Source organism: Homarus americanus, unplaced genomic scaffold, assembly GCF_018991925.1.
Source record: "Homarus americanus isolate GMGI-L3 unplaced genomic scaffold, GMGI_Hamer_2.0 scaffold52806, whole genome shotgun sequence".
Taxonomy (NCBI): domain Eukaryota; kingdom Metazoa; phylum Arthropoda; class Malacostraca; order Decapoda; family Nephropidae; genus Homarus; species Homarus americanus.
In genome coordinates this window covers 9,854,336-9,866,427 of record NW_024720773.1, presented here as the reverse complement: position 1 = coordinate 9,866,427, position 12,092 = coordinate 9,854,336, and the positions used below count along the sequence as shown (strand labels likewise).

Here is a 12,092-nt window from a genome sequence, read left to right as displayed (position 1 = left end):
TAAAAGCCATTTGAACAAGTTATAATCAAGATATCAAATTTTGGTTAACAGATCCTTAAGCAGCACATTCAGGAGTACCTAATCAGGGCTGTGGAGTCGGAGTCGGAGTCGAGGAGTCGGAGGAAATTTCGGCTTGTGGAGTCGGAGTCGGAGTCGGTAAAATTGTCCAGACTCCGACTCCGACTCCGACTGAAGCTATTCTGTTCCTAAGAACAAATATATGAACTCAGGCATATTCATTGCAGTGATTCCACTGATCCCACTAATTTTCTTAAATTATTAAAAGAATTTATTTCCATTTTATAAGCATTATTATGAATTTATTGTAGCAGGCACAGTATAGCACTATAATTTTGGACGATAGTCTCTTCTTTACCATTTGAAATTTTGAATTATATCAAATTTTGTTTCGTTGAAAACTGCACAGAGGCTCTCAGCTACAACCTGTTTTTGGTGAGATTAAGGCAAATTTAATTTAATAACTTAATCATGTAAGGTTTATCCATTTTCCTTAATAAGGTATTCATTTCTTTAATGTACATAAATATATAACTTTACTTTAAAAGGAATTGTAGGATCATCATTTAGATCCACATCAGATTATGAGCTTAAACAAAATTCATATGCTGAGATCGAACTTTTAGATATACATGTAAATGGTGTTTTCTAGTTAATATCTTGAATTCTTAATAAATTTATTTTTCTTTTGATTGAAACTTTGAAAGTCAAGCCTATCATCTTTTTGTAGTTCTTAAATATCGTCCAGATCATTAATAAAGCTGTAGCAGTATAGCCACGGTGTTTTACTTTTTACCTATGCAGGTTACAACATACAAATTACAATTAGGATGGTAGAAATAGTTGTTACAAATAGGCCAAGGAGTCGGAGTCGGAAGCATAAAAATTTGAGGAGTCGGAGTCGGAGTCGGAGTCGAAGGTTTTGTCTTCGACTCCACAGCCCTGATGTCATCTCCAATTGTTTGAGAGTCTGGAGTTAACCTAGTGTGAAGGTCGCCTCGTTTTGCTTGGCTATGTAACAGAGTAGCAAGGGAGGTATATTTACAGTGTATATGTTTTCTACAGGTACACCAAGTGCAGGTGATTGTGAAATATGTAAGGTACCGTATTGACAGTGTCTGAGTATTGCCATGGAGTTGATATTGGCACTAATGTATTACTGGAAGTAGTCAGAAGTCTAGCATTACTTTAATAAACCATTTTTATTGTATGTTAGGGGTAGGCGATATAGATAAAGTTCTTATAATATCCGAGCAGGATAGGACTCGTAGCAACGGATTTAAGTTGGATAAGTTTAGGTTTAGGAGGGAGATAGGAAGGAACTGGTTCACAAATAGGGTGGTGGACGAGTGGAACAAGCTTAGCAACTTTGTAGTAAGTGTTGGAACGCTGGAGAGTTTTAAAAGGAGGCTAAATAGATTCATGGATGATAGAGAGTGGTAGTAACTCTCGACAGGAGCTGCCATGCACAGGCCAACCGGCCTATTGGAGACTTCTTATTTTCTTATGTTCTTGTTTTCCTGCAGTGACTACCTTTATTTTCTCCCTATATCTTGGTACCATTTACCCACGTGTCGTACCCTCGAGCCATGCCACCACAGGTCAGAAGACAAGTCAGAAAGTACAGTATTGTTGTAGTGGGACAGAGAAAGTAAAGTTATAAGCGATCTCATGCCCCTACACAGCGGTAAGGAATTGTTTTCACGCCCCTACACTATGTGCTAACTATTGTAGATCATTATTCAAGGTTTGTTAACGTCTTTCTTCTGCGCACCAAGACAACTCGTTACCCGTGAATTTGAGAAATTCATTAACGTTTTTGGTAATCCTAAAGAAGTGATTGCGGATAATGGAGAATTTACTGCCACACAGTTCAGGGAGCTCTGTCGAGTAACTAACATTAAGATGTATTTTACCTTGCCTTACCACCCCAGAGGTGACAGTATCACGGAGAGAATGCACCGAGCCTTTAAGAACACTCTATCAATCATGTGCGGAGATAATCCTCGACGTTGGCCGCGATTCTTGGGTCCTCCCCAGTATGCCTTAAACACCGCTGTGCACCACCACCGGCGTACAACCTCATTTTGCGTTCTTTTCCAGACACGCAAAGAGACAAGTGGGCATTGAGTTACCAATAATAGAAAATGAAAGTACCGAAGGGTTGAGAGAAGCTCACGGGTTAATTACAGAAACTTTTGAACGAATGTCCAGAGTCAATCAAGCAGTACAACTAGGGGAAACTGTTTGGGTGAGAAATGAAGTTCCTATTCCAGGTACCAGTAGAAAACTAAATGCTATATGGAAGGGCCCGTATACAGTAATTGATGCCATACACAATGGTGCAGCGTATGAGTTAACCAACCCTTCAGATGAGACCGAGGTAATCCGACGAGCTGGTAAAAAGGTAAAAAGATGTATAAATAGAGATATGTTTGTCCATGTAAATAACATTCAGGTTCCCCCTAAGGATTCTTCCTCAGAGTCAGAACCTGATGAGAGAGATGCTATAAGGGATGATGAGAACACAGTAGCTCCTGCTCCTGCTCCAAGATTTCCCGTGAGGATAAAATCAGTTGTTAGAATGGGTCTTTAAAAAGTAATGTGCTAATAGTTTAATAGGATTACCTGAAGATTTGACACTCCAGCTTATTTCACCTGCTCATTAGTCACTAACAGGACTTGGTGGTTAGGTTTTGCTAGTTAAGTTGTTATCAGGTGAAATAAAGTGGGATCCCTAGCCTTTAAGATGGGCTGGCTACTCTTCGGGTAAAATAAGCTGCAGTATTTAATCTTCAGGTAAAATAAGCTGGGATGGTTGATAATAAGATAAACAATAAGATGGAGTGGCTAATCTTCAGGTAAAATAAGCCCAAATCCTAATAATTAAGTTTGGTTGAGGCTTATAAGGAATGAGGTCATTTTCACCAATAACTTATGTGTGCAAGTCACCGTCTCCCGACCCTCCGCTACCCCTGATAGCAGTGAATGTTGATAGTTCTTGCGTACGATGACAGATCTTTTCATATATACTTTTACTTCAGAGGGAGCCGAGGAAAGTATACAGCCTGAAGACAGTTTTACTGGTAGATGTTTGCAGTGTATGTGAGTGAGTGTCTGTCAATCGGTTTAATCATTCATTTTACATAATGGTAATAAGTTTGAAGCAGCTTGTATAATAAATAGGATAATTCAGGTCATAAATATCACGCGAAATAGCTATTAATTTATTTCACTAATTATGGTGACGGATTGTAACATACACAGTGACTCATTATCTATTATAGTACTTGATAGATATAAACAACCTTTCTCATACAAGCTATTTAAGGACTATACTTCCTTCTCCAACATTGGGTTAGGTTACACAAATCGTAATATGAGTTTAAAAATAAGGGATGAGTTTTTAAGACACCCTGTAGGTAGAATGATGCACCGTACCTCACAGCAACCAAAATAGTACGACTTTACTTTCTCATGATTGTCCTTCTGTTCCCCTGCCAGCACTAGCCCTATGACCTCACGCTATCTACTCCATAAATTGTACAGCAGAACAACACACTTCTCTGATTTCCTCTGCTTGACATATCGTGCGTCTTGTAGTGCAGACTTATTCATCTCTCGTAGTCCACAGCCTTTGGCGTTATGCTTTTATTCATCAACAAAGATTTGCTGTAAAATGTTTTCTTTGCCAACCTGAATCATGGTAAATATTAGTAAGAACAGTGATAACATTTGCTAACACTCGTGGGTGAGGTGCAAGTCACAGAGACGAGGTGATTGTTGCTGTCCTTCAGGTAGATTTGTGCTGACTACAGGGACCAGATGTGCTTACTGGTGACGTCTTACAGTACTACATATAAATGAATGGGAGATTTAACATTTTCTAACTGTTGTATAAGATGTGTTCTAATAGTGTTCACTTTCACAGCAAGGCTAATAGGTAGTCCTCCATGAAACACCTGCTGTGTCATCCCTCACGGTCGATAGATACTATCAGTAGAGTCAGGAAAGGCTCGAGGTGGGTTGATTCAACGCAGGAAAAGAGTGAATGATAACGGGCTATAGGATCTCCTGGACCACAGCTCCCCCGCCCTTAGGTTGGTCATGGATGGCCGCTATGCCTCGTAAAGCCTCGGGATTGAGGGGGTCGCTAGCCAGGACCTTCTGGTACTGTAGCGACGCCTGCAGGAAGTCCCCCTTCGCATAGTGTCGTCGTCCCTGAGCCAGAAGGTTCTCCTTATCACTGGTAGAGAGGCGGGGGACGGACACTCGGGCTCCTACACCGCCCACCAACTCACTCACTGTAATATGACCTAGAATCAACTTTTTTGCCCATCTTCAAGTCAGAAGCAGAGACCTGATTTGTAAATAATTTTCCTTACAATTAAAGACAAAGAATCTTATCTGTTTAACTTAAGCTATGACACAAGAATAACTGGATGACGTCACAAAAACACCGAGACTATTTTATATATGCGCTCTCTTAACACCAGTTCACTGAAAATACTAACATAAAAAAACATATATAAATCAGACATTAATATTCTCAAAGTTCCTTACGTTATATTTACATCTGGATATTAAACATATTTGGCTATAGTCGTCTTAAGTGAAATTCTAACACTACTTCTAACTCTATTTCTATATGGTATAAGTGAGGGTAGATCCTTAAGCGAGTCAGAATCACACATTATGCTTGATTGTGAAATTTACTGCTGGCCATGAAGCTGCTTTGAATAAATTAGCATTAAATTCCAAGGAGTGTGTATGCAAGTGTGGGTGTGTACAGGTGTGGGTGTGTACTGTACAAGAGTGAGTGTGTACAGGTGTGTGCGTGTACAGGTGTCGATCTGTAGAGGTGTGGGTGTGTACAAGTTCAACTTTGGATATGTACAAGTGTGGGTGTGTATATTATCAGCCTTCTGGCTGCCAAGCTCTTTCAATAAACCGTTAATTATTATTATTATTATTATTATTATTATTATTATTATTATTATTATAATAAGTGTTGGTGTGTGTGTGTACAAGTGTCCGCTTCTCGTTAATGTAAATAAAATACGAAGTGAAGGTTAACACTTTAAAATCTACAGCGTGAGTCACCTGTTTTAGTTGAACCTCTGATGGGGGGGAGAGGCGCCCGGATGACTTCAAATCTAGTAAGTTCCTCCTCTTGTCCTTTGATCTCGGCTGACCAGACTGCCAAGTCCGCCTCCAACGACGCTAACCTGACGCAGATGAGAAATGGCAACGACGTCTTAATATTTCAAAATTGGTGTATACACACATTGTCTGCGCATACTACCGTGTGTGTGTGTTTCGGTAATAGTGAAAAGAGTGAGTGTAAAAGTACTAGAGTGCAACGGGACTCACTGTTGAGGTGGTAGTTCATGTGGGCGGGTAGGCGATTGGGCGGTCTCCAGGACCCGACTCTGTGGGTAGACCATTGCCAGCTTCTCCTCTGTGTACCTGGCGTGAGAATACGTGTTATTACTATAATACTAATACTAATAATAATATGCAGTAACTTTCTTAAACTTCCTAGGAATTATCAATTATTTTCCTGAAACAATCAGTAATTTCCACAACCTGTTGAGGTGTGGTACCTGAGGAGGTGTGGGTAGGATCCCTCCTCTCCTGATCGCAGGACACGTATGATCCTTTCAAGGGTCTTTGAGTCCTCACAGTCCCTGACGAAGGAGTAGTCAAGCTGTTCCACCTGAATAAGAAAACACAACACCTTCACCATGACGAGAATGTGGCATAACATTGTAACAAATATTACAATAACAGCTGACTTGACAATTTGACGGAGCAGTGTTGTTGTTTTCACCCTGAAGCTCCACCAGCTCCACTCCTCACGCTCCCCAAACGCCCACAAGGTTAATATTGATGACTAATCCACCGACGCGTTATTAGATTTGATGTTTATTTTCTTCGACTCGTGTGATAGTGATTCTTGCAATTATGTCTAAATGAAAATACCGACAATGAGTTACAACTTGCCAGATGCCGGACGAAGACCAGGACTGGGCAAGTCATTTTAATCTTCCTTTGTGATCTGTACGACAACTGAACCAAACAGTACAGTATTGTATTATGTTCCTCGAAGGGCTGATTTTTGTGCAATCGCAAAATTTGTGGCCTTCCAAATTATTAAACAAAAACTATACTGACTGTACTGTACTCTAGTCACTAGTGTCTTCATAAAACGCATAGAAATTTGTTTACATTATTGTGAACGGCTGGATCCAACACTACATAGCTTACATTATAACATCGTCGTTCATCGAGGATACCGAGCCTACACACGTTCATTTGCTTTCATATATAAGACAAGTTCAAACCGTAATGGGTGTCTCTGATGTCCACCATGATACACTCTAACACCGACACCATTCATATTATTAGCTTACTTAATACCCAGCAAATTACCAGTTATTACTTCTTATGAGATGCAGCCTTAATTGCACTAAGAATTATTACCCTGCAAATTAGATTTCTTAACCCATTGTCTTATATTCGTTTATATCATAATAGTACGACTAATTACCTTGTATTAAGTCAATTTGTCTATTGTAATCAACTTCAACTTTGGTTCTCATTTGAGCATGGTGCAGCTGGTGTTGAGGGACCGGATAGCCTTCTCAGTATTTGAACAGGTGCTCGACATGTGTAACCAGATGTCTCCGAGTGTGTATACAGATGTTAGAAGTGAAAAACACAGATAACACTGTCGACATGACCCAAGGCTTCACGTGGTTTTCAATCGGGTCCAATAAGATCGTTGGTTCGAAAAGTAAGGTAGATTGATATATAAAGATAGTGAGAATAATAAGGAGGGGAATAGAGAAAGTAAAAAATATATATAAAATAGAAACAGACATACAAAGATAGAGAAAGGCTAAAAATATTTACTGAGTCACAGAGCTAACCTATCCTGACCGATAAGAATGTGGTCTAGTCCTAACAAATCTAATTTCTATTAGTTAGGGTAGGTTAGGTTAGGCTGTTTCATGTTTGGTCACGAGGCACAGTACTCACGGAGAGATCGAAGCGTTCCAGCAATGATGACTTTTCCGAGTGACGAGGCATCTTGCAGTTAGGCTTCAATCATTTCCACTTGATTCTAAAGTTGGATGTATACAGTGTATCGGTCTTTAGTCATCAGCTGGTGGTCTACAGTACTTATTCAGTCTTCTGCTTGATTTGGTCTTCTTGGCATTGTTCTTGAGTGTCGTTAGGTAGCGGCTCGGGTTCAGGCGTGACGCGGAGGACTTTACGTATTATCCAAGTGACGACCACGGACCCGTACACCAGGGTGATGGGAACGAACACAATCCACCCAGGCATTATGTTAACCTGAAGGAGGAAGAAATATTGATCGACTAAAAAAACAAATACAAACAAACAAACAACGATACTTAAACCATTAAAGTAAATAAAAAAAGATAGTTTCGTTGAGAATCGTGGTCATGAGACTAAAATATTTATTATGTAGAGTTAAGATGGTAAACATGGACGTTGTTACTATGTAAATTTGAGATAGTAGATAATTATGAAGCTTATTATGTAGATTTGAGATAGATATGAAGCTTATGATGTCGAGTTAAGATTGGTAGTCATGAAGCTTCAGTGCTCATTCACTGGTGGAATAGTTATGAAATGGTGTGTTTGTGGTCGTTGTTATGAAGATGGCAATAGTGATGGTGATGCTGGTAAGGGTAGTGAGTTGTGGTGGTAGTATAAGTGGTGATTGTGGTAGTAGTGTAGGTGATGGTGGTAGTGGTGTGGATGACGGTGGTTAGTTTGTGATGGACCCGTGGGTGTTTTACTTCCTTGTGGTGGGCGTGACGGTAGGCGGCACCGTGGGCGTACCCGGGTCCGGAACCGTAGAGCTGGTCCGTTAGGTCTCCTCCGCCATCCCCTCCTGAAGAGCAGTAATCCCAGCATTAAGGCTAGATCTACGTCATATTGAATAACATGGTAAAATAAAGTGTATGAGCTTTCTTATTTATTGGCAGATTTCTACCATTCAAAACTAATTTTTACTCAATATTTTTTTGTAAAAATAATGGGCTTATGGAAATTTGTTCTTAGTCTTCATACTTTTAAGATAAAAAATAAGTAAAATTAGCTTCGAGTGGTGGAAATGATCAATTAAAATAAAGTTTATACAGTTTCTGTATGGACGAAATCAGTTTTGCATCCATAACTCAGGAATTATTAGTCACAAACACCTGAAATTTAGCACTAAACACTCACTAGAAATAAAGTTAAATCTGAGTGAATATTACCTTTCTATTCCCCCAAAACTAATAGTTAAACTGCATGCACGCTTTACTCTGTATCTGTGAGGCGTTTGGTGGTATTTTTCAATACCTCACCACTGGGAATCTTGGGATGTATAGGATTATTTATTAACCAGTGTTTCTTATTTGAATGGTTGCGTCTGATTTTCTAGGTACAAAAAATATCACCAACATAAGAATGAAAAAAACTGGAGCGGGCCTATTGGCCCAAACTGGGCAGTCCCTCCCTTCATCCTTGACCACCGACGGGTCAAGACGGGTCAGACGCACCTGGCGCTGCTCTAGCAGCAGCCACGTCAACTATTATGTTGGCCCATACCAACTCCCTCCCCTGAACCCTCCTCCCCACCGGAATAACAAGTTCTCGCCAGAATTTACTATTTGGGAAAGGAATGGAACCAGTGTTGAATAATGGTGAACAGTGCTTAAGTCAGTGAAAAACAACTCAGCAGTCACAGTTGAGTCTTACCCAAGCTAACATTCACAGAGTGAGCTCCCAGGTACCCAGTGATAATTCCCCTGAGACTCCACGATGGGGAGGCCTGGGACCACACCACTCACTCAAGGTCCTGTGACAACAGACCACGTAGTGTCCACATGATGCTACGACACCACGTAGTGAATGAGTTGCTACAGCATCATGTGAGGTTCCTCATAACACCATCTGTGAGGGAATTACTACACCACGTCAAGCCCCCCATATCACCACCTGTGAGGGAACTACTACTCCACGTGGTGCCCCTCATAAAGGCCATCTGTGAGGGAGTTACATGTCTGCTGTTCAACACCTTAGCTCATATGATCTACGTGACCTCCGCTGTAAACATTAATCTGTATGTTCACTGTATGTTCCTTTACCTTTCTCTAATGAAGGCTTTTGTTAAACCACCAATGTATGTAATAAGTCATTTATGTCCAATGTATATTTTCAGCCTTCGGGCTGCCGAACTTTTTCAATAAACCGTTTATTATTATTATTATTATTATTATTATTACATGCGTGGAGGTAGTAGGCAGCTATCAAACAGGGAGGTACCACCGCCTGGGAAGATATTGGAAGCATAATGTAATGTCTAATGGTAGAACCTGCTGCCATATGTCACCACAAAAAATTTTAACCAAGTCCCAGGTTGCTGATCTGACTTTCTGCCTCATTTGCACACAATTGCAGGGTCTCAATTGTTTCTCTTACTTTGACAACACAGCATACATATATCGTTTCTCATTATTGATCTTCTTCTTCTTATTATTATTATATTATACGTATTGTACTTTTACACACACACACACACACACACACACACACACACACACACACACACACACACACACACACACACACACACACACACACACACACACACACACACTTGAACTCCATAATTTCAAAACAAAACTAAACATGACGTCTCAAAGTCGACCCTGCGATACGTCTCTGAACACTGCCATCACTCCACCGAACCAGCACTGTAGTTACTGTCGCTGCCCACATATATTTCATTGAAGAAAAGTGGTTGCCACATTTTCAGTTTTCATCGGATCAAGACTATCATTGAACTCAGCCAAGCACTTAGTTGAAGGGGGAGGGGATAATGTTACTTTATTTAATCCTCTTCGTTACTTGTCGGGTTGTTACAGTTAGTTTAAAGAAAATCGGAAACTTGGCAAAGCGCGCAATCTTTCATAACACTGTTAAGTTGTTTTGGGATGAAGTAATCACAGGAAGAAAGATATAGTTAGTTATGTGAATTTACAGGCAAAAAAAATGTTGACGGGGCTATGTTGACAGTGTTGTGATGACTTACCTAACAAGAGGGAGCCCGGCCTGTGTCTTTGTTCCGCTATGTTGTAGGAGGACCTCTGTGTACAGACAGCTGCAAGAAACACCTGTGAGCGAGACACACACCTTTTCACACACACACACACGCACATTTTGTTTCCTAACTTGTGCCCGGTGAATATATTAGGTAAGATGCATTTTCCATTCATTTTATGTTATTGTGTACGCTAGGTTTACCGGTTAAGTATATTCTTACATCTTCAGTTACGAAAAATATTAATCCTACGAATTACAAACATCTGACAGCCAGACCTCTGTTGGCAGGCAGCTAAAGTCAGTAGCAACAATTGCAACACTCACAACAAAGACCATGGTATAAATACCCTGTTGATTTCAGTCACCATATCTAAGTATATATTATACATTATCATTATTTTCTCTGACACTACTAAATATAATGTTCTCATGTACTTTCTATACATTTATAAATCTATCACACGTCATAATATACCCTATAGTTAAAATTCCACCTATATTTCGTGCACTTCCAACACCTTACAGAGGTGATCAGTGAAACGAATTAAATCCTAATTTCAATTCATCTCCATGAATTATTCAGCAATTATATTATCAATGCATGTACAGTCATTTTAATAAATCTAGATACGAAGATTATATTCTGCTTATCTGCATGATATAGCCTTAACTAATTTAGTCCATCAATGGGGTTTTAGTCTGCTTCAAACTATTTCCGTACACAATTTATGTATTTAGAACTCCAAAAAATGTTCTCTTTTGTAATTGGAGAACCTGGTTGTTATCCCTTTATCACACTCGTTATGCAGCTTTCCTTGCGTTTACAGTTAGTATATTCTAAACAAAGAACTCACAATTTTGTTGGAGAATTTGGTGGTTGACGCTGGTATGCGACGAACGAGGCTCCGATGTTGTTGTTCAACTCTTGTTGCACTATTTACTTACGTCGATGGCGTCCGATCTGTTGTGAGTGGCTGTGGATTCGACTTCCTGGATAAATTTGAGCTTGATAACACGCTCTTACAAAATTTCCTATTGTCGCCATTATTAACAACCTCACATTTAACTTTTTCTAAATTCAATATATACAGATACGATACTATACAATGCAAAATTACTTTCTTTAATGGCATTGATTACGTAAAAATGTTCGAGCGTGTCTCTTACAGTATGTTACCATGGGAACGTCGGCAAGCAATATGGAAACACCCAGATAGCATAAACTTGGTAAATAATATTCTTGTATGTAATGCTACTCCGTCTAAGATAATAATCATAATATTAATATATATCGTCCATGTAAATTTTGCTAACTGGACATGTCAGTTCCCCATTTGTACTACGGTAATCAAATAAATCAATATAGTTTAACAAATAATCCTAAACTCTACCTAGTCAAATTTAACTTAATTTAACCTAACCAAAACTAATCTAACTTAAGTGAATTAGGTTTAGTTTAATTACGCTAGGCTTGTTATGTTCGGCTAAGTACAATAATTACGTTTTGATTACTTTGCATTTGGTTAGGTTAGGTTACACTTGGTTAGGCTAGGTTAGGCTACACTCAGCTATATTACGATTTTTTCTCCATTATTTATCAACTCTATCGCCATCCAAGTACGAAACTCAACTAGGAAATGGATCCCCAAACCGCCTTCCAGCTAATTGACCAATACTTAAATAGTTCAAGTATTAGTCCAGCATAAAGGTCAGCGGGATATTATTTTTTTCTGTTTAAAGGTGACTGGAGGTCAAGCTAACGTCAGCCTGAGTCCCATTTATTGATCTATGATGTTGCCACGTTAATAAATGAATCCTCCCAAATAACTTGTTTTATTTACTGTATCTACCTTAGTGAAAATAACTTTTATAGATAATGTTAAAAAAATAGAGCAAATTGAGATACAATAAAGAATTGGATTAATAGACCAATCAGGTGCGGATTC

At 39.3% G+C, this 12,092-nt stretch overlaps 1 protein-coding gene across 3 annotated transcripts; it reads right to left on the bottom strand.

Moving 5' to 3' along the window:
• Window positions 1-3,231: 3,231 nt before the first annotated feature.
• LOC121861058 (sperm-associated antigen 1-like) lies at window positions 3,232-11,127 on the bottom strand. 3 transcript variants are annotated; one of them, XM_042358585.1, is made up of 8 exons: window positions 11,001-11,127; window positions 10,136-10,217; window positions 7,854-7,948; window positions 7,063-7,380; window positions 5,625-5,737; window positions 5,392-5,487; window positions 5,122-5,246; window positions 3,232-4,322 (listed from the first exon to the last, which is right to left on the bottom strand). In XM_042358585.1, exons 4-8 carry the CDS (start codon window positions 7,111-7,113, stop codon window positions 4,081-4,083), a joined length of 627 nt encoding a protein of 208 aa, XP_042214519.1. In that variant the 5' UTR covers window positions 7,114-7,380; window positions 7,854-7,948; window positions 10,136-10,217; window positions 11,001-11,127; the 3' UTR covers window positions 3,232-4,080. The 3 variants fall into 3 exon arrangements, with proteins under 3 accessions (XP_042214519.1, XP_042214518.1, XP_042214517.1); XM_042358584.1 differs by having other exon boundaries at window positions 10,136-10,204; XM_042358583.1 differs by lacking the exon at window positions 10,136-10,217.
• Between the last annotated feature and the right edge of the window lie 965 nt (window positions 11,128-12,092).